The sequence below is a fragment of the Sarcophilus harrisii genome, chromosome 4 (genome assembly GCF_902635505.1).
Source record: "Sarcophilus harrisii chromosome 4, mSarHar1.11, whole genome shotgun sequence".
Classification (NCBI taxonomy): Eukaryota; Metazoa; Chordata; class Mammalia; order Dasyuromorphia; family Dasyuridae; genus Sarcophilus; species Sarcophilus harrisii.
Window position 1 is genome coordinate 256048176 of NC_045429.1, and position 23217 is coordinate 256071392.

At 33.5% G+C, this 23217-nt stretch overlaps 1 protein-coding gene across 1 annotated transcript in view; it reads right to left on the reverse strand.

Moving 5' to 3' along the window:
• Window positions 1–23217, reverse strand: part of LRRC1 (leucine rich repeat containing 1) — a 167210-nt gene that overhangs the window by 32805 nt on the left and 111188 nt on the right. Inside the window, exons 5-10 of the mRNA XM_003769157.4 lie at window positions 21101–21157; window positions 20576–20639; window positions 19840–19914; window positions 14259–14403; window positions 8502–8620; window positions 5060–5143 (exon numbers count right to left, since the gene is read on the reverse strand). Of these exons, the coding sequence (XP_003769205.1) occupies window positions 5060–5143; window positions 8502–8620; window positions 14259–14403; window positions 19840–19914; window positions 20576–20639; window positions 21101–21157 (544 nt within the window). The remainder of the gene's footprint in view (window positions 1–5059; window positions 5144–8501; window positions 8621–14258; window positions 14404–19839; window positions 19915–20575; window positions 20640–21100; window positions 21158–23217) is intronic.

The following is a 23217-nucleotide window of genomic DNA, read 5'->3' on the forward strand; positions in this document are numbered from 1 at the left end:
ACCCAGGAAGTTGTTTCTTAATATATTGCAGATATCTGCCCATTTTCTTGGGATTTGTGCCTCTCTCTCTCTCTTTCTCTCCTAAAAATCTGAAGCATGCCTAGTACAGCAAAGAAGGTAAATGGAACCTTTCCATCAAACAAACAGAACAGCGCTGACAAATGGCTATGAAGTACAAGTCAGATGAGCCATCTGCGGTGCTTTATTGCTCTCAGAATTCTGAATCACCTGGGAAATTTCATTCACAGAAAAAAAGCATTCTTGTGAGAATGAAAAATTTGAATATATTCAACACACAAAACGCAAAGTTGGATTAGGGGCCATGCAGCCATGAGTAAAGTTCAACTTTAAGACAGAAATTTTCAATGATTGACAATGAGAGACACTGCAAAGCATCCAAGAGAAATAAAGTCATCATGCATTCAAATCATAGAATGGAAGTTATTGTTTGAGACTACAAGCTGAACAATACTTACAAGATTACAAGGTTACCTGACTTTTTAAAATTTCCAAGCAGCTAACAATTAAGAAAACAAGAGACATACATTTGAATGACAAATTTACCACTAATACAAATATTGCCACAAATATATTTTTAAAAAAATTATCATGAAGCAGACAGTACATACATTTTCCCTCCCCGGGTTTTTCCCCAAGAATAGCTCACAAATAAGAGCTATTTCTGACTTAACTGTAATAACAAAATGACAACAGACAATGCTAACTTTCAAAATAAGCAGTAGAGGGGGAAAAGGCAAAAATCAAAAACACTGCACATCATGTTATTGTCAATCACTTCAACTGTGTAAGTATAATGTATCTCAGCACACTCCTACTCCCTCAGGACATCAATCAACTGCTTATAAGGGAAGGTGCTCATTTTCACAAAACAACACAGAATCCAACAATAGCAGAATTTGATTAGATGGTATAGAACTAGCAGAGTGAGCCACAAAAGCAGACAGGCTACACACACATTCCAAGGCAACCATTCTCATGTCCCAGAAAGGTCCAGGGAAGAAAGCAAGAAAGCCAAAGCAGCGACCACTATGACGCAAAGAGAGCCAGAATACTCGTTGTGGCTTGGCTGCTCCATCTCAACCACTGGGGTCAAGAGCTCAAAGGCTTCTTTCTAGACTGCCAAGCTGTTATCATACAGACCTGTAGACAGATGTTCAGCACATTTTCTCTTTCATTTATTATGCATGTGCATGAATGGATGCACCCAAGGTTCATTTTTTTAAAAAACCAAAACATTCAATGTTTTAACAGGTAGGAGGAAAAACATAGGAGGGAAAATACAAAAAAAGGACAGGATGTGAAAGCAAAAATCCTTTAGAGTCTGGGATCCTCTCCAACAACCAGAAATGGAAGTTTCCCTAGTATATTTAAACTAGAACATAGGGTTATAATCAGAACTTTTAAAAAAATATTTAATGAAAACAATATAAAACAATAAGGACAAAAATAAGAAAAATTCCAGAGTTGTACACCTACATTCATAAGGTAAAGAAGAAAGAGTTTAAAATAGGTTAAATTATTGATTTTTTTATGGTATCTGATTTTTCATATTCCCTTTGCAGATTTTCTTGGCAAAGATAATGGAGTGGTTTTCATTTAGCTTCTCCAGCTCATTTACAATTTGAAGAAAATGAAATTAAGTGATTTGTCCAAGACCACTCATCTGTATCTGTATCTGAAGCCATATTTGAATTCAGGTTTTCCTGACTCCAGGGCCAGAGCCCTATTCACTGAGCCATCTAGCTCATGGGTTAAATTGCCAAGGCTAATATTCATTAGCTAACTTTCACAGGATCATAGATTTAAAGGGACACTAAAAGACATCCAGTATGACCTCTTCATTTTATAGATTTGGGACCTGAGGCCCAGAGAAGTTATTTATATGATTTGTCCAAAATCACACAGTCTTTGAAATTTATAAGATCACTGATAAATGAGATACTGCTTAAATTCCTAAAAGGCAATAAAAGTCAAAGACATTCTCTTACAGTAAAAATAGGAGTAAAGAAGATAAGACATTGAGAGTTATATAAGGAGAAAAAAAATCTTAGTCTAGAATTTGTTCTCATGAAGTTAGCTGAATCTAAGAAAAAAAATTAATAGAGATTTTTATTATGTTGTATTAATTATATATGAATAATTACTCATGTAGAGTTCACAATTAACCAAAAAACACTACTTAAGTTTACTAAGGAGATTTCTAATGCTACATATTTATCCTAACTTAGAACTTAAGGCATACTGAAAAGAACTGAGGCTTCTTTTGTTGGCTTACATTCCTTCAGTCTTCTGGGATCATCATATGGGCCATAGTTTGAGAATATTGTGGCACTTTTAGGAAATTGGACAAAGCCTGCAGTAAACCCAAGGCATACCCAGGAAGTTATTTCTGAATATATTCCAGCTATCTGCCCATTTGCTTGAGATTTGTGCTCTCTTTCCTAAAATTTAAGCACAAACAAAATTCAGGTTAACTATCACTAGAGAGAGACAAATCTGGTATGATATGAGGAAAGACTTGCCAAGATTTTCACCTATGCAAAAGTAGAATTGGCTTCTTAGAAAGGTAGAGAGCTCCTCAAGTTATCATAATGAAAATGAAAACTGGATGACAATTTGGAAAGGGTATTACAAAGGGGATTCCTGTTCAAGTACATTAGACCACACAAGTTTGGTGGATCTTTCTTACTTCTGAGTGTCTATAATTTTTATAAAGACTTTAATTAGCTGGATTCTGTCTGGTTAACTTAACCTTTCTTTGTAATTTAGGCTTAAATCTTCATTCTAGGAAACAGCCTTAAACTTAAATGTGAATCACATTATCATCTATTTGCAAATTGTGAATGCAACCCATTTATAAAATCACTCTTACTCTGCTAAGATAAAATAAGAAACCTTTTAAAAACTGAAAAAGTCATTAAAAATCCCAAGCATGAACTCAGCTGGAGTTCTGGATCCTGGAAGGTGGTCTATGGCACAGGAGATGGATGAGTTGGAATGAACTGAGGTGAGAGGAAGGAGAGAAAGTGTCTAAAGAATCTGAGGACTATCAGTATTGGAAAAGAAGGGAAAAGGGAGGTTATGTAATTTAGAGCCACCTGAGCTTCATCAAGGGTTAGGAATTATGAAAGCAAGCATTTAACTTGAACTGTTTACTGAGAACACATAGTTCTTGAAGACAGTCCTGGATCAATTTGCAAAAAAGTCAAAGTCTAAATAACTTAGTTGAGAGGAAGATAGAAGCAACACTGAAAATAAAGGAAAACTGAGATCTAAATACCAAAAATTCTATAGAAAGAAAATATCTTAAAGCTAGAGGAATAAATAATAGACAAGACATAGGACAGACAATTAGGGTCAATCTGCTTCTCATTAGCAGTCCATGATGAAGTAAAAGTTTGATGATATGAGTTAAAATTAGCTTTACAAAGTACTTAACTCTAGAAATCACCACTTCCATATTGCTATTGTGTTGAAATGTGCCTCCATGACCTCATTTATGGTTTTATTGGCAAAGATAATGGAATAGTTGGCCGTTTCCTTCTTTAGCTTATTTTAAAGCTAAGAAAACTGAGGCAACCAGGGTTAAGGGTCAGGCACTAAATGCCTGAGACCAGACTTAAATCAGGCCTTCCAGACTCAAGGCCTGTCTTTCTATCTGCTATACCACCCTAGTTATCCTTTACTCTCCATATTACTTTCCTCTAAATAGAAGCTCTCTCTAGATTCTTAAACCCACCAAACCTACTTAATCTACCCTACTGTCACTGGGATCTTTAAATACTCAAATCCTTCCCACATCAGTCCTCTCTAGTTGCTCTAGGATTCTTCCCCAACCCAAGCTTCAAAACTAGAAACTTATATGTTCATATTACTTAGATCTTAGACTCCCTGGACCTTTCATCAAGACTGTGGTACAATGTATTGGTCAACCTGCCATCTGGAGGAGGGGATGGGGGGAAGGAGGGGAAAAATTGGAACAAAAGGTTTGGCAATTGTCAATGCTGAAAAATTACCCATGAATATAACTTGTAAATAAAAAGCTATAATTAAAAAAAAAAAAAAAAAAGACTGTGGTACAATTCTGCTTTATCAATTCTTGCTTCTGGAACAAATATTAACAATAATTAAGAATTATTGTTAGTAATGTGTCATTAGCCCCTTTATGCTTACTCTCTTGAGGAGTTCATTTCTTCCCCTATCTTTCATAATCCTTTCTTTAACCAGTGTTTCCAAATATCCTCACTTCTCACTTGGACTTGGATCATTTTTTAAAATTGTCTATAGGAAAAATTAACTTGGATATATTACCACTATGCCAGACTCAACAGGTAAAAATTCTGTCTTCCATCTTCCTTCCTAACCTGAATCCTTTACCTATTTCTGTCAATGATACAGTGTTCTTTGTCCCCCAAAGTTGAAACTCTAGTCATTTGTAAACCCTCCTTTCACCTCCTACAAATCCTACTAATTTTTCCTTTTTCTTTCTAAAAACTCCTTCTTTCTTTATATTTTGCTTAATCAACCAACCACTCTTCCAACAACTATTATTAAGCTTCAGTATGTGCCAAGACCTGTGCTACGTTTGTGAACACAAAAAAGACAAAAATAAATTGTTTAAACCCCCCCAGAATCTTAAATCCAAAATTTCATCATTTTAAGCCTAAACGGCATCCTAGCTTGAATCCCTCTTCAATTACATCCATTCTTGCACACAGATACCAGATTATTAACAATTATTTCATCAGTGCTATTCTTGTGTCTATAGAGACCTATAATAGTTCCATAACCTCAATCATGTTCATATTTCTAAACTCTATATCCAAAGTCTTCCAGTAGCTGGACTCAACACCTATCCATATTCATTACCCAATTTCTCGCACATAAATTTTTCTATTAGTATTAAAAGGATCACTGGCTCTCATTTATTGATTAAAATACACAATTTTAAAAAATCATATATGTCAAAACACTAATCAATTTTTACTTCCTTTTTAAAAGTATCAACACCTCTGTAGACATACAAAAGTATACATACCTCTTTTGGTAAGGACACTAATTTGTTTCTGTCTGCATTCAAGTTGCTCAACTTCTTTAGTTTTCCAATGCTTTTGGGCAATGTCTGTTTTAATAAGAACAATTTATTATTATTTTAAAAAATTCTTTATTTACTATCCATACAAAGGGAATGTTTAAAAATTGACAAAGATTAATTTTCAAGAGAAAACAAGTTATTTTTTAACTGAAGGCCTTACTGTACATGTTATTTTTGTGCTCACTAACATATTACATGCTGTTATACTATTGTTATGCTAGTTTTTACATTACATGAACCTTTACACAAGGCATAAGTTTAAGCTAAGTTTTGAAAATTAAGATGTGACTGATCTAAGTAAAATTACTATCTTTGGCTACAGGAAATAATTAATAACAATAATAATAATCCTTTATATAGTCTAACTTTAAGATTTACAAGGCACTTTACAAACGGTATTATATTATCCTCATAACATTCCTGGAAAATAGATATTTATATAGTGCTTTCTCTGTAATTCACTTATATGTGCCAGGCACTATAAATACTTTACAATTATTATCTTATTTGATCCTCACAACAACCCTGGAAAGTAGTATTATTATTATCCCCATTTTACAGATCAAAAAACTGAAGCAAAAAGGTTAAATGAGTCTCCAGGATTACAAAACTATTAAGTATCTGGAGTTGTCTTTGCATTCCAATCTGTTTAAATCCAGGCCCACATTCTATCTGCTGTGCCACTTGTCTGACAGGAAAACATCTAATGAAAAAAAAACCAATGTTACTAATCTCCAAGAGGTAATAAATCCATACCTTTCTGGGACTAGAATCAAACATTTTGAGGGGGGAAGAGACATAGAGGTCACTGACCCCAGCCTCCAAAGCCCAGATTTGCCCAAGTAGTTAGAATCTGAATCCAAGTCCTTTGGCTCTAAACCTTGGTTTTTTCCCACCATGTTATGCTGCCTCCCTATCTTGTGTTCAGAAAAATAGAAAGTACTGTGGAAGGCAAGCAGAATTGGGTAAGAAAGGTCAGGAAGGTCACAAGAAGAAGAGCAATGTATGAAAAAGAAGAAAGTGTAACAGGTAAGAAAAAAATATATAGAATGATGTTAAATTGATTGTATTCAGAAAGTCTGAATTTTTTTATTATAATCCAAACCCTGACTAGTCTTAAAAGAGAATTTTTTCATCTAAAATTGTAAATAACTAGCAAAGAAGTTGGTAAAAAATGTGACAAAGAGCCACAATCTAAGCTATGCTTTGAAATACTACCAACTGACTCCAGCTCCCCCAACCCTGCCTGTTTCAGCTTGTTTACCCCTAAATTTTCTACTCTTTATTGGGGTATAACCTACAGCTTTCCTTGTAATAGAACCATTATGAAATCACAAAATCAGAGCTGAGGGCTCCAAAGTCATCTAGTTCAATTCTTTTGTTTTGCAGTAATTAGGCTCAGTCTAACTGTTCATATGGCCTATTTGTGCTTGACCTGTGGTTGAGCCTTAAGTTCATATTGGTTTGATCAGCCATAGTTCAAAATACAGTGCAGTAGCATGACAACATCATTTTAATCCTTCTTGAGAATAAAGGACAACAATCAACCAATCAATTAGGCCAAGAGTGCTGAACTGGCTTGTCCAAATTCATATAGATAGTAGTGGAATCAATTTGAAGCAAGTTCCTCTGACTCTAAAATTAGAGTTTATCTTCTGGTACCACCATTTGATATGGAGGAAAAAGCAAGAGATAGGAAGAACTATGAGAGGAAAAGAAAGAAAAGGAAAAGAGAAAAAAAACGAATGAAAGGAATGGAGAGCAGAAAAAAGGGGGAACGGGAGAACTGGAGAATATATGGGAAGAAAGAAGCAACAAAAAAATGAATAATGACCAAAACTAAAACTTTCTTATAAAATTAAACAATAACATATTCTCAAGTCTTCTGGTCTGTTTCTCTTTACATCACACTACATTAGTTATGGTTTTTATTTCATGCTTTTTCATCTTATCAAGTATTTAGCACAATACTAGAGATCAAAAATATAATTAATGAATGCTTGTTGAATCATTTAATAAAAGGATGAGAAAAAGATTTAAAATTTTAAGATTTAATTTTCCTGAGTATGTGAATGAACTGATTTCTGAATGTTTAACTAAAAATATCATTAATAAAAATTTGTATCCAAAAATAAATAAATAAAAATAAAAGTATACAATAAAATAAAAAAGATTAAAGGAGAAAAAGAAAGAAAATACTGAACAGAAAAGAAGAGGAAAAAAAGATGAATAATAACCCATGATCCTTCTAAAGGAGAAGTAAAAATAGGATGAAGAGGTTATACTGTTGTTGGAGTATTATTAGAAACTGTCATAGAGTTTCTAGATTATAAAATATATTTAAAGTGTTAGGATAATTACAGGTACCCTTATCTCCCCCAATTCAAGAACTAGAAAAGAAATTGACTGGGAGTGATTGGGAAAGCCAAGGTTTCTTGGTGAGAGGGAATGGGGGAGAGAATATAAATCAGCCTTTGCCCTCAAGGAAACTACCTTCTAATGGAGAATATGTGCATAATAATAAATATACAAGGTAATCCTAGGAATGAGGTATGAGAATAGGAAAAACTCTATAAGTCAAGAGTGCTGAACTTGGAAGTTGTGCCATTGTGCTTGATCTTGGACCTTACCTAAGAAAGGTCAGTTAACTTCTCTAAGTCTCTTTATCTGTAAAATGAGGAAGTGAACTAGAATACCTCTACATGCACTTTTTCTAGATCTGTGATCCTAAGAACTTTGCCAATAAACTCATTTTGGAAAAGGTCTTTCTTCTCATTAAGCCTAAATTTTCTCATCAGTAAAATGGGATGACATCTAAGATCTTTCCTACTCTACAAATGACCTTCTTTTTTTTAAAGTGAGTATATTTATGAAGTGATATTTAGGAAAATTATTTCAAATTATGGTATTCAAAGGCAAAATCATTACAGTACAATGTCACTAATATTGACAAGCTGAAAATAAATTTATGAATAGGTTTTCATTATGTTAATGAAGTAAATCTAATTATTGCTATAAAAAGATATTGTTAATTAGAGAATATGTTTTGATTAATAAAGATATTTAAATGAGTATTTCCTAAGTCATACAAGCAATATGCTGTATTTTGCTGAAATTTTTTTTCAGCAATTTTTGCTGAATTTTGCTGAAAACAATTTGCTGAAAAGCATTATTCTCCAAGCAGTTAAAATATTCAGCTTTAAAAAAATTAATCTAATGGATAAATCTTTTCTATAGGGTTAGTTAAAAAGGTCATTTCAGCCCAGCTAACACAAACATCAATTGCATGGAGTCCATCAAGATTTCACTGGATAGCCAAAGCTGTGGATCTCCTACCCTTCCTACTGTAAGCAGCAAAACAGCTAAATAGCAAGAAACCACTCACCAGAAGTTGATTTTCAGTCAGAACAAGTTCAGTAAGACTTTCGCATTCTCCAATTGCTTCTGTTAGCTGCACGAGTCTATTCTGATCAGTCTTTAAGATGGACAGCTTCTTTAACTTTCCTATAAGAATATAATTTTTAAATGAGTGGAAAACATCAGCTGGAACATCATAGAGAAGAGCTACTACAAAATGAAGTATAAAGTGTCAGAAAAGTCTTAGTATGGTTTCAAGCATTAAAGTTTAAAACTTCACTAAGATTCTTGGAATACATGAAGAGCTGGCCTTGAAGTTAAGGAAGACCAAAGCCCCAGTCTATCCTCTGACAACTACTGGCTAAGAAAGTAAATTACAGATGACTTGTTATACTAAGTGACATTAATGAAGAGAATTTTCATACCATGAGTTCATCATTGTGTTGCTCTTTGAGTAAACATTACAAGTTTTTTGTCCAAGCTGGCATGGAAAAAGCCACATTTTGCTATTAGTTTGCTCAGCTTCTCAAAATATGAAACTAAATTTTATTTACCAAATAATTCAATAACAAATTTAAAACTGATTTTTGAACATAAAATTAAAATAGCATAGTAGCTACAAAGCAATTACTCCAAAATGTTGAAATTGGTATGTACTTCCTACTTTTCTTTCCCTCTTAAAATTCATTACATCTTTTCAGGACATAACTCAGAGGCTATCTTCTCCAGGATGGCTTCCTTTATTCCCCCAGTTAATACTTGTCTTTTCCTCCTAAAATTATTTTGCATTACTTTACATTTCCTTAAGAGTATAAATATTATTTTCTCCCCAGAGAAAGTGGAGAATGTTTTGTCTTTATGTCTCTAGTGTTTATCACAATGTCTTCCTTAGGAATAAATGTCTGTTGAATTGAACTTTGGAAGGAATGAAGTATATCTTCCTTATTTTTATCACTGTTAGACATGAGGGAAAATTAAAAAAAAATAGAAAGAACACAGTTATACTGAATGAATGAATGACAGGCAGAAAAATTTAACAGAATTTTTATTTTCATGGAAAGCAATAATGTTTTTCAAGCCACCTGCAAATTATTTTTGGTATTTCTCTTTCCCCCATCCCCACAGCCAATGTACAGCATGTATCAAAAGTCTTGGTGTAGTAAAACTTCAGTGTATTGTCTTACACTGTCAATTCTTGACAATTCTACCTCAACATTTCTTGCTCTAATCCTCTTTTGTCCACTTAACTGATTGGCTAGCTCCACAAAGGTGATAGAGATAATTTTTGAACTAATCTGTTTCTGATTATTGTAAGGAGAGCATGTGTAAACCTTAAGACATTCTAAATGTGAGCAGCTCTTAGTGACTGCAACTAAGGTCTAGGAAAAGAAAAATGAAGAAGCCCTTGTTATTTACTGAGATCAGCCAGTAATAAAGAGCCCTTCCAAAGCAAAGTCAGAATACAGCCCCTACCTTAAAGATGAGACAATCACCTTGGGGAAAAATAATATTAGTCTCATCTTGTGCACTACTGTCACAGAGAGTGAAGGTAACTGTTTTGTTTTCAAAGAATTCCACTAAATTCTTGTGCAAGCCTGTGCAATCATTAATTTTGTAATGATCTTCCCAAGGGTTTACCACACTCCCTGTGTGACAAACAGCATATCACCATTAACTTTACAACGCACACAGAACTCCTTGCCTAACTTAGAAGTTTTTTATCACTTCAAGATTTTTTTAAAAATCTTTTTTTTTTGGAAAGGAGAAAGGTCCAAATCTGAGATTTAATTTGAGTAGAGAGAATCCAGATGACTAAATTTTCTTTTAGAAGGGGGGAACCTACAGTATTAAAGAGTTGCCTGCTATACCAAATGATATGGCATTTCTTCAGTATTTGCCAGAAGTGAGTACCATGAAATCCAAGTCTTCTCCACTCTGAGGCCAGGTCTTATTCACTCATTCACATTCATTATCTGAGGATATTTAATTCTCTATAAATACTACATCATTTATTTTTAAGATTTTTGTTTTCTTTTGATCAACTTTCTAAGGAGTGCCTCAAGTTTCATAAATTTACTTGTCTGACACTGCTCCATGCTAGTAACTGAAAATATCACAAATACAAGAAAGTAGGTAGATAGAAATGGTTGTGTAATATTGCAACTGCCACTGGGAAAACTGACAGCAAAATGATTTTTTCGGTATCTGAAAAGTTCTTTCAAGTTTCCTTCTTCTCTTACCAAGTATTTAAATTTGGCTAATAATGATATAATTAAAATGCATGGTTTCTCACTTTTTCAATGTATTTTGTTGATATATACTAGAACCACAGGAGATGAAATAAAAAGAGCTCTGTCAGAGTTAGACAAACAGGTTTCAAATTCTAATTCTGTCCCTGACTATCCATGTAACTTTGAGCTAGTCACTTAACCAAGTCTCTCTGTGTATACAAGGAAGATGATACTATTCACGTTACCATTTTAGGGAGAAAAGTAATTTATAAATAATAAAACATAGCAGAAATGTGGTCCATTCCCATTCCTCCTATGTTATCTCATTTTCCTGCACTATCTAAGAACAGGCAATGTGATCTACTGAATGAAATGTTAAGACTTGGAGCTAGAAAGACCTGTGTTTAAGTCTCTCCTTAAGAGCAATTTGAAACTATCAAACTGTGTAAACCCTTTGATCCAACAATATCTCTACTGAGTCTGTATCCCAAAAAGATCATAAAAAGGGAAAAGGACCCACATGTGCAAAAATATTTGTAGCAACTCTTTTTGTGATAGCAAAGAACTGGAAACTGAGTGGCTGCCCATCATTGGAGAATGGCTGAATAAGTTATGGTATATGAATGTAATGGGATATTATTGTTCTATAAGAAAAGATCCACAGGATGATTTCAGAGAGGCCTAAAGAGACTTATATCAACTGATGCTAAGTGAAGTGAGTAGAACCAAGAGAACATTATACACAGCAACAACAAGACTACGTGATGATCAACTCTGATGGGCTTGGCTCTTTTCAACAATGAGATGATTCAGGCCAATTCCAATAGACTTGTGATGGAGAGGGCCATCTGCCTCCAGAGAGAGGACTGTAGGAACTGAGTATGGATCACAACACAGTATTTTCATTTTTTGTTATTGTTGTTTGCTTGCTTTTTTTTTCTTTCTCATTTTTCCTTTTTAATCTGATTTTTCTTGTACAGCATGATAAATGTGGAAATACATATTAAAAAAAAAGTCTTTCCTTAGACTCTAGGCAAATCTCTCAACCTATCTTAGCTTCAGTTTATTCATCTGTTAAAAAGGGAATGACGATGATGATAATACCCTACTTATCTCAATACTATGAAGATCAAATGAGATACTCTAAATAAAGTGTTCTAAATAAAGTTATGATGATAATGATGTTAATGATGAAGCTTATTTATTCATAAAATGGCAGAGTGGATACAGTGCTGGGCTTAGAGTCAGGAAGACTCATCTTCTATGAATTATAAGCCTTTGCAAAAGGTCAAGCAAAAAGAAACTTCTAGGTGTAACAACTAATTCCACTAATACCTCATTCAATGAGTTCTTAACTAACTATTTCAAAAAGTCATTTACAATACTATACTAGAAATACTTAAATTAGGGGGTTTCACACCATGAGTAATTTTTATTTTTTTCATCCATACCTGACCCAACTCAGCTTCTACAAACATATACATAGTAGGTACTATTGATGTCAATTTGAGTATTTTTATAGTTAATAAGTTCCAAAGAATTACCAAACCTAGTCAAGACTGATATTTTGCCTTTCCCAATTTTTTTGCCAACTAAAAATGGAATATAATCAACATTTTTTTTTTTTTTGCTGAGGCAATTGGGGTTAAGTGACTTCACCAGGGTCATACAACTGGGAAGTATTAAGTGTCTGAGATCAGATTTGAACTCAGGTCCTTCTGACTACAGGGCTGGTGCTCCATCCACTGCGCCAGCTAACTATTCCTATAATCAGCATTTTTAAAATAAATCTGTATTTGGTTTTGTTTTCTACAAACTCTATCACATTCACTCTCTATCTATTCCTAGTGCCACCAACCTATTATAGGTCCTTATTATTGATGATTTGGACAACTGTTATTTGTCTAAGAGAGGGCATTTAGGTGGTACAGTAGAGAAAGTACTAGGACTGGAATCACGAAGGCTCAGACACTTAGTTGTGTGATCCTAGGCAAGTCATTTAACTTTCTTTGCCTTAGTTTTAGTTTTTTCATCTCTAAAATGAGCTGGAATAGAAAATGCCAATCCACTCTAGTATCTCTGCCAAGAAAACTCTAAATAGAGTCATGAAGGGTCTTATACCACTGGAAAAAAAACAAAAACTCAACAAAATTAACCTAAGAGGCTCTCTTACCATTTCTCATCCTTCATATCTTTGTCAGAAAAAACTTTCTCATGCATAAATCTCATTATCCATCCAAGAACCTTCAGTGACTCCCTACTGATTTACCTTTCAAACTTTCTTGCCTGGCATTCAAGATCTTCATGATATAATACTATCCTATTTTTCTAGTCATATTTCATATTACTCTTCTTCATATACTCTTGATGTAGCCAAACTGAATTGCTCTCAATCCCCAAATTTTGCTCCTTGGGCCCCTGTGTTACTCCAATGTATGACAAGTCCTACCTTATCTCCTTCTGCAATGAATTCCTATGTATTTTTTAAACATAAGAACAAAGGCCACTTCTCTCACAAATATTTCTGAATGTCTCCATTAGGTGATGATCATTCATTTGTTCATCCAACAGTTACTAAACACCTAGCCATGAGTATACAAAAATAATGTTGAAATAGTACCTGTCTTAAGGAATTTACATTTTATTGGAGAAAACAATATGTGCCAAGGAAAAATAAATACAATTATCACTTCCTTATCGCAGGGGTTGAAAATGTGGTACCTCCATGATCTGGAAAATATGTAAAATTCTTTAGCCCTTGCTTCTTACCAGAAAAGGAGCCTGTTTTTTTCTTTTAATGGGATGTTTATAGTATCTTGTTATAAAATTTGGATTGGATATTTTACAATCCTATACAAATATTTTATATATTTGAGATTCTAAACTTTTTCTGTGTTGTTTCCTGGCCTTTCCATGTTGTCTGTTACTTCTACAAAACAAACAAAAATTTCCATTTGGTTTCTTATGTTGACCCATGATATATTAAAAAGTCAAGATGTGGAAGGGATAACTATACAAAATACATAAAATAGTAAAAATGATGAAGAGGAAGAGAACAGGAAGAAAGGAAGCGAATAGGTTTCCTATAGAAGGCATCTGATTTGAGTTTTGAAGAAAAGTAGGGATTCTAAGAAGCAGAGGTGAGGCAATAGTGCACTTTCCTTACATAAAGGAAAATATGAAGTCCTGAAAGGTAGGACAGATACAGCAAGAATTTAAATGCCAAAAACAAAGAAGGGAAGGTTTGAAAGGGAAATGTTGATAAGATAAATACAAAAAGATATCAATTTTCTAAAATGAAAAAAAAAAAGCACATCTAATGAATAAACAAATGAGTAGCAACATATGTACAAACCTCCTCATCAATAATCTGAAAAAGGGTCAAATAAGAAATGAATCCTGTTTCTACCTGTCTCTGTCTTTCTCATATAGACACACATACCTACACACACACACACACACACACACATATACAAATACGCACACATACATGGAAACTGCATATAGTTCACAATATATTTCAGTGTTCAAAATCAGGTGGGTTTCACACATACCTATGCCATCAGGTAGAACATCCAGTAAATTGTGAGAAATGACTAAATCTGTTAGGGAAGCTAGACCACTGATTTCTTCAGGAAGTCTTTCCAGTTTATTTTCCGAGACATCCAAACACAGCAGGTTTTTCAAGTTTCCTATTTCCTATATTAATGGCACAGAAAAAGAAAATCCTGTTCAAACATGCAAGGTCTGTTTGCATTGGAATGCATTGAAACAGTTTCACACCATTAAATTCTCAAAGGAAGGGCAAGGACAACACGTATCTTAAATTTTGAAAATCATTTAAATCTAATAACTAAATTGAAGGCATAGACATGTTTTCATGAAAAACAGATTAAAATGTAAAAGTTATGATAGTCCTCTTGAAAATAACTAGAATCCTAGGATTTATAATTAGAAGGTCTCTTAGAGATTATTTAGGACAACCTCTTCATTTTATAGATGAAGAAACCGAGGTTGAGAACAAGAAAGACTCATCAAAGATATACAGGGAAAATATTTTTAAACTGATCTCTGACTGTACAATCAACACTTTTCCTTCTATACTAAACTATATTATGCTCCTCTCTTATTTGTTCATCTTCTTAAACAAATAAGGTATTATCATCACCATTTTACAAAATGACTTAAGTATTGCCCAAAGAATTTTGGTGATTTGTTCAAGATCACATAAGTCTATTGTATAAAGGAGGTTGAAGCTACAATTCTACTTCAACAAATTCACCTTTGGAATGTATAATTTTCTAAGGAGATGCATGCATTTAACACAGTGATAACAAACTCATGTATGGTAAAAATTATTCTTGCTTCAATTTTCTTTTGATGTTAGTATCCTCAAAACCAAAGACTCTAGTTAAAACCCATTCAGTTAAACTGGCAAAAAACATTTCAACAAATAATAATTACCTTTCAGCTTAAAAACTAGAATTGAGGTGGTGCACTAGACAGAAATCTGGTCCTACAATCACGAAGACCTGAATTCAAATCCATTTTCAGATATATGACTGGTTATATAACCTGGGCAAGTCACTTAACCCTGTTTGCCTCAGGTTCCTCATCTGTAAAATGAACTGGAGAAGGAAATGGCAAGCCATTCCAGTATCTCTGCCAAGAAAATTCCTAATGATATACTGTGACATATTTAACATGTATAGGACTGCTTGTCATCTGGGAGAGGGGGTGGAGGGAGGGAGGGGAAAAGTCAGAACAGAAGTGAGTGCAAGGTTATAATGTTGTAAAAAATTACCCAGGCATGGGTTCTGTCAATAAAAAGTTGTAATTATGAAAAGGGAAAAAAAAAACCTAATGGAGTCATGAAAAGTTAGAAACAACTGACAAATGACTGAACAAGTTTTTTTGGTTTGTTGATATCATTTCATCTAATTCAACAAATAAATATTCTAGTACCTGCTACATGCAAAGCTATATGCTAAGGGTGACATCTCATTCTTCCTGACTTTGACCTATGGATTCTGTCATGGATTTTGTGTATGTGATTGTATATCTTGGCATCCTTTTTTAGATTATGACGTCCTATTAGATTAGGACTGTTCTAATGATTTTTTTTTAAATCTTGTTAAGTTGACTCAATTTTTGCTACTTAATACCTTCTCAACTCTCTCAGTTGCCCCTCTTCTCTGATTAGAGGCCTAGAAGTCAGAGCATTAAACACCTTCTAAAGCCTTCCCTTATAGAATATTGTGGCCGAATTTCAGAACTATCAGACTAAGTAAAAAATATTACAAGCAGCCAGGAAAAAACAATTCAAATACCGAGGTGCCACAATAAGAGTCACTCAAGATCTGGCTGCCTCAACATTAAAGGATGGAAGGGCTTGGAATCTGATATTCCAAAAGGCAAAAGAACTTGGAATGCAGCCAAGAATAAATTACCCAGCTAAGCTGAGCATTTTCTTCCATGGAAGAAGATGGACATTTAATGAAACAGAGGAATTGCATTTGTTTCTAAGGAAAAAAACAGATCTAAACAAAAAATTTGATCTCCAACCATAGGACTCAAGAGAAGCAGAAAAAGGTAAAAGAAACTCTTGAGAACTGTATCTCTGTTGTGGATATACATAAAGACCACATGTATAATTTGATTTTACTGATAAAAAAAAAAGTGAAGTAGAAATGGAAAGGGGATAGTGTCAGAAAAAGGGAAAAGGGGAAATAAAAAGAGGGGAACTACATCCCACGATGAGGCAAAGGAAAACTCATATCTGAGGGAACTTAGAGAGGAGAAAGAACATTGTGTGTATATTAATCTCATCAGAGTTGGCTCAAAGAGAAAATAATTGACATATTTGTTTTACAGAGAATCTTCTCTCACCTCATTAAAAACTGGGAGAGGAAAAGGAAAAGAGTAATAAGGGAAGAGCACAAGAAAGGGAAGGGATTCAAAGGGAAGAAGGAGGGATCCTAAAGAGGGAGAGCTGCGTGATGCAAGTGGGACTCATAAGTTTAATATTGGGTTAGGGAGTAAAAGGGGGCAAGAAAAAGAAAAGCATAATCTGGGGATGTTATGATAGCAAGAAATACAGAATTATGTATACATATATTGTATTTAACTTATACTTTAACATATTTAACATGTATTGGTCAACCTGCCATCTGGGGGAAGGGGTGGGAGGAAGGAGAGAAAAAGTTGGAACAAAAGGATTTGCAACTGTAAATGCTAAAAAATTACCTATGCCTATATCTTGTAAATAAAAAGCTATAATAAAAAAATTAAAAATAAATGATTAAAAAAAGCCTTCCCTTATAAAGTACTCAGAATTTTCCCAGTAACCACATGCTCCATCAGTGGTAGTTTGACTTCAACTCCACAGCCTCCCCAAAGTATCTTCCTCCCTGTTGGATGGTCTGCTCCCTTTCCTGCTTCCGTTTTTGCAATTTCAACTCTAACTCAATTGTAAGCTCTTTGAGGGTAGGACCTCTTTTTTTTTTTCTTATTTGCATCATCAGTGCTTAGCAACAGTGCCTGGCAGATAGTAGGCACTTAATAAATGTTTATTGAATTGATTTGAATATTTAATAATAAATTTATAATTCCATTGTCCCAGGTTATAAACTTAATTTTGTCTCTGCCATTAAACTGTGAGTCTCTTCAGAGCAGAATCTGTTTTTTGCTGTTCTGTGTATTCCCATCACTTTGCACAGCAGCTAGAACTATACCATTTCCCAAACTACCTAGGTACTTAACAAATACTTGTTGATTTTTTTTTTCTTAAAAAAATTAGTAAATCCCATTTATCAACTTCTTTCCTTGTTACATGCCTATTTTAAGTTTGTAAGAATTCAGATATCTTGAACTTTTCTGGTGGTAGAGATTTTGGAGAAATAGGAATTTACTGTAAAGATACTTATAAATATAAATGCAGTTTGTTATAAATAAAACCAGATGATTGAAAAGATCATAAACTAAATTTCCATCCTGAGGAGTATATATTTACATGTGTACATATATAAATATATTTAGGCTTCCCCACCCTTCAGCTGGTATTCCTTAATTCTCAAGATATCCCCTTCTCCCTCTTCTCTTTCTCCTTTGTCCCCCAAAATAACTACCACTCCCACTTTTCCCCACCCTGGAATTTCCCAGTAACTTTCCACCCAGCTCCAAAGCCAAACTAAATGTTTAACCCATATCAGCTAATGATTTTCTTTCATTTCACTATCTTAGAAATTTTTGATCCCATCAACTTAGAGATTCAACATAAGCTTATTAACCTGGAAAAGGACATAAAAAAAACTAGAATATAATTACCATTGAGGAAGAGAGGTGACATTTAGGCTAGCATTTGCTCCTAGGAATTCTTCTGATTTATTAAGAATGATGGAAAAACAAAATCAAACATGTACTCATAATATTACTCAAGTGGCTTTGTTTTTGTAAGCTAAAGATGACAGAGAAAGAGACAGACAGACAATAGACACAAAAAGGGAGAGAGAAACACGGAGAAAGAAGAGTTCACCTTGCACATAGTAGATACTTTATAAATGTTCACTGACATAAATAAATAAATGCTATTCCCAAAGAAATGATTAAAAAAATATTCATTACAGCTGAATCAATGCAATCAAACAAATCAAAGTTCAATTCTACTATAATGCTTTTTTCTTTCAAATGCAACTGATATATTAGGGAACATTTTAAGCACAACTTGAATTTGAGCTTGCAATTTCTTCCTCAAAAAACATTGAAAGAATACAGAAAACACCACCACTTCACAATAACAAGTTACAACTCTTCAGAAGTCTGCTTCCATAAGCAAACTTCAGGTCTTTTTCAAGGCAAAGTACATAATTGTAGTATGTCTTCTAGTACCAGTAGGGATTATAGGTGGAAGTCCATCATGCTCAGTTCTCTAATCTTGGAGCTACAGTCCACTGAGGTTCTACCCTCCAGGCTGGACCAGTGGGAATTGGGGTACAGGTTGAGAAGCAGTTCACGCAGAAGATGCTGCTCCTATGTATAGTAGCATTTATATATTTGTTAACCATTTAACATGTATAAAATTGTTTTACAATTTTTGGTAGATTTCTCTCTTTTTAATGTGTCAGTGATGAAGTTTTTGAATACTATAGACTTATTTTCATTTTCCCTAGAAGCTCTGTGATTTTCATTGCTCAAATGTATTTTGGGGGAACATATATACCTAGTTATAGCAGACCTGACTGTATTTTAAAATGTTTTTAAAAGAATTACCTACATATAATTATTTAAACTAAAGACTAGTTTTTAGTATACAGTAAAGAAAAGAACTAAGAGATGAAGAAAGAGAGGGAAATAAAAGAATAATAAGAGCAGAAATAAGAGCAGTGTGAGCAAAAATTGTGGCAAACTCATAAAAAGAAAGCATTTTTAAAATTTTCTGTCTCTGGTCACCAGATGGAAGAATCAGCTTATTATGGTTATATAAAATAGCTATTATCCTTCAAGATCTGTTTGAGACTCAACTGTATCTGGAACATGGTTCTTATATTTAGTAATTAAAAAAAAAAAAAAAACCAGCCTACCATATGCCAACAAAACAACTTGTAGTATTTAAGAGAGACATATAAGTAAAGTTTTTTACACTGCTTTTACATAGACTACTATCATAAGAATCTTAAGAGCAGTAAGTAGTTTAAATTACTCTAAAGCATTTTACACCCTATAAAATGCTATAGAAATATATGCCAACTATAAAATGGATCCCAAAATTTACCCAGACATCTATTGAGTCCAAAGTAGGCAAGGTAGATATAGATCTACCTAGTCAGCAAGCATTTATTAAGCACCTACTATATACTAGAAACTATGGCTATTCTTTCCTACTAAACAATCCCTCACTCCCCCCCAGAAAAACAACCTAGTCCCTCCTTTCTAAGATTTTACAGTCTATTGAAAGGAATGATTGAGAATTTTATTTTTATCTTATCAAAAGCATAATAAACAGTGCTGAAGAAAAAAAATCTTGCTTCAAATGTAGTTTTCCATTACTCCTCTTCAGTTTGGTATGTCCCTTTTTTAACTAATAAAACAGAAGTCAGTTTGCACTGTGTTTTATGTTGTCATAAAATTATTATCTACCTGAGGCAACTCAGCCAGCTGATTTCCATCCAACCAGAGATCCTCAAGGTGTAGGAGTGCTCCAATTGTTTCTGGCTAAAAGCAGTCAAAATCACATTATGGTCAAGAAGAAAAAACATTGATTAAAGTTATTAGTCATAAACTAAGTAAAACAAAAGTCTACATTTGTAATCAGTTCTAGTTTGTTAAATACAATCAATGTATCTTTAATAAGAAAAAGTTATATGGCAATGAATAATGTACCCAAAGATAAAATGGAAGCATATTTGGTTTATAATTAAATGTGCTCTGAAATAGTGATTTTACTAGATTTGGTTGAAAAACACTGAGATTCTACCACCAGTGTGTTCTCTTTGGCATCCTATGTTATTTTATATAATGCTCCAACATCAATCAATCAATCAATAAATGGGTACCCATTTACCATGTCCTTGTCTTTTCTAATAAATGCTAATTAAAATTAGTTAAAATGCTAGTTCTTATTCCCAAACACTGTGATCAACTCTTATACCAACTCCTTCAACCAGTTGAGCACTAAACCCTCTTGCTAATAGCATCTTCCATCTCTTCTTCATAAGCCCTGGATGAATTGTAGAAGATTCCTCAGTGATTTCAGTTCACCCATGAAAGTTAAAAAAGCTGTTTGTCTATGAATGAGGTGTAAGATTATTAAATGTCACACATTTTTTTTAGGATGACTATTTTGAGTTTCTTTCTTCTTTCCACAAAGACTTACCAAATGGTAGATTTCATTGTTTCCTAAATCAAGTTCCTTTAGTCTCTGTAGCTGGGTGAGAGATCTGTGAGGGAAAGAATCAAAAGGAAAAGCAATATCAATTGGAATTAGAGATCAAGAATAAAAGCACTTTCTATGTTTAATTTAGTTTGAAAGATATGCTTCAGCATATATTACTAGTTACAAGCTATCATAAACAGAATTGGAAAGCAATGGTTGTCATCCCTAGTTCATTCTCCAAATATACATAACCTATTAGGACTGCTTTCCATAAGTCACTTAGCATGAGATGACATTTAAAATGGGAGTATTTGCAAGAATGAAAAACCACCAAAACACTCAGTGTTACCATAGAGTTTAATAATTCAGCATCCATCAACTTATTACAATTCATTAGGCAAGGATAAGGAAGGGGCTAATATGAAATCATTTTTTTAAAATGCATCACATCTGGCAATGAGCTGTCTTTGCATGGAAAAAAATCTCTCCATTCAGTATTCCCTCCCAAGTTCCCTGGAAACTTACTCAGGCAAATATGTAAGTAGATTCTCTCTTAGTTCCAGTGAAGCCAGGTTATAAAGGCTGGAAAGTAAGTAGGGAAAAGAATAAGCAAAATTCCTGAAATCCCAACCTCAACATGCTTCCCAAATCTGAAGATCTTAATGAAATAATGTAGTGCTGAGCCTGAAATCAGATAGATTTATCTTCCTGAGTTCAAACCTGGTCTTTGCTAGCTGTATGACTCTGGGCAAATCATTTAACTCAGCTTGCCTCAGTTCTTCATCTATAAAATGAGCTGGAGAAGAAAATGGCAAACCAGTTCATGACTGAACAATAACAACAAATGTGTTGGTCTAGAACACATATTGGGGGAAGGAGAAGAGACTGTCTTCAATAATCATTAAGGATTAAAATATCTATTCTACACTTCATAATGTTAAAACATTAGTCAGTCTTTTGAAAGTAGGCAGGGCACAAATCCTTATTTATTATGATTCCAAGATACCCCTGGAACAAACATCTCATGCTTCTAATATGTGAATACTCCCATCAATACAACCACGCCTGGCACAGTGATAAAAAACACAACATGTATTTCTAGAAGGTTGTTTTTTTTTTTTTTTTTTAATGCCAGTGATGTGTCATGACTATAAAAAATAATAATGCTTTTAATATCACAGGGCTCAGGGCAATTCATATATATTATTGTTCTTCTCCAAATAACAGTCACATATTCCTGTTTTAAAAGCATAGACAATGAGGAGCAGAAATTTAAATGCTGTCTCTAATATAGTCTGCAAAACAAAACAAAACAACAATGTGTGGCAAGGATTAGAGAGGAACTTGATTTTAAATCTCAAAACATAGGCTTCTTCTAAGTAAACTCTGCTGCCTTACTCAGAAAGATAAAACAAGGCATTATGTATTTGGAAGGGGGAAAAGAAATGTTAAAAATCTTTACCCTTAATTGCTGAATATAGAAATGATTTTTTAATGGTCACTGATAATCAAAAGTATGTATTTTTACAAAATGTTACAAAAAATATGGTATACTATACTAAATATATCATCTACTTTGGATTCTTACAACTCTAAGATATATGGTACCCTAAATTATACATTTACTTTATCAGGTTCAACTTTTATGATATTTATTTCAGTTTATTTACAATTTATTTATTTCACAACATTTATAGAAAAATTCAGATTATTCAAGGGGTTATTTGTGTGCATATAAAACACAAGGAGCTAAACATCCTAACACCATAATCTGTCTTAATCCTCTCTCTTCCCTTCTCAAAACAAAATACAAACCAGATATTCAGACTACCGGCAAAACAGGTTACACCATATCAGAAAATGTGAATTTCATTTGAATGCTCAGGATATAGAAATTCTTAAAATTTAAGTTTAACCCCAGATTATAAATTCATTATTTAAAAAGCTATCTGTACACTGAAATGTACTATCACCAGTATAGAATGAGAAAATTCCAATCTTAATCATCACAATTACTGAAACTTGGCCCCCTCAAAAAATATTTATTAATGGCAAACTGAAGCATTAACAATGTCACTCAATCCTCTCAAAGTTTTTCAAATAGTTTATCCTTAAAAATTCTAGGCAGAGATTGGAAATTTCATCCTCCTAAAACACTGGTATTTTCCCATTGTAATTATCTCCAATTTATCTGGCATAGTCCTTGTTCATATATACTTGTTTATATATTGTCTCCCTCAGAACACTGTGAGCATCTTGAGAGTTAAGGACTTTCTTGGAATCCTCAGGACTTAGCACAGCATCTGGCACATTGTAGGCATAGATAAATGTTTGCTGACTTGACTTGATTTTCAAACATTCAGTTGTAATTGTTCTTAAGCCAATTGGTATGATATTTTTAGGTGGGGTTTTAAGAGAAGAAAATAATCCAGTACACATTATCCTATAATTGTCCAAATACGTCACCTTCAAATATAGATCACAGCCACAAAATAAGATCTCTGCAATGCAAAAATATACATGTGTATATTGAAAAAACACCCCCAGTTATAAACCACATTCAGTGTTATATAAACCAGATTTAGAGAAGAGTGACCCTTAATAGATTAAAACCATAGTACTCTATTTTGAAATTAATCCAT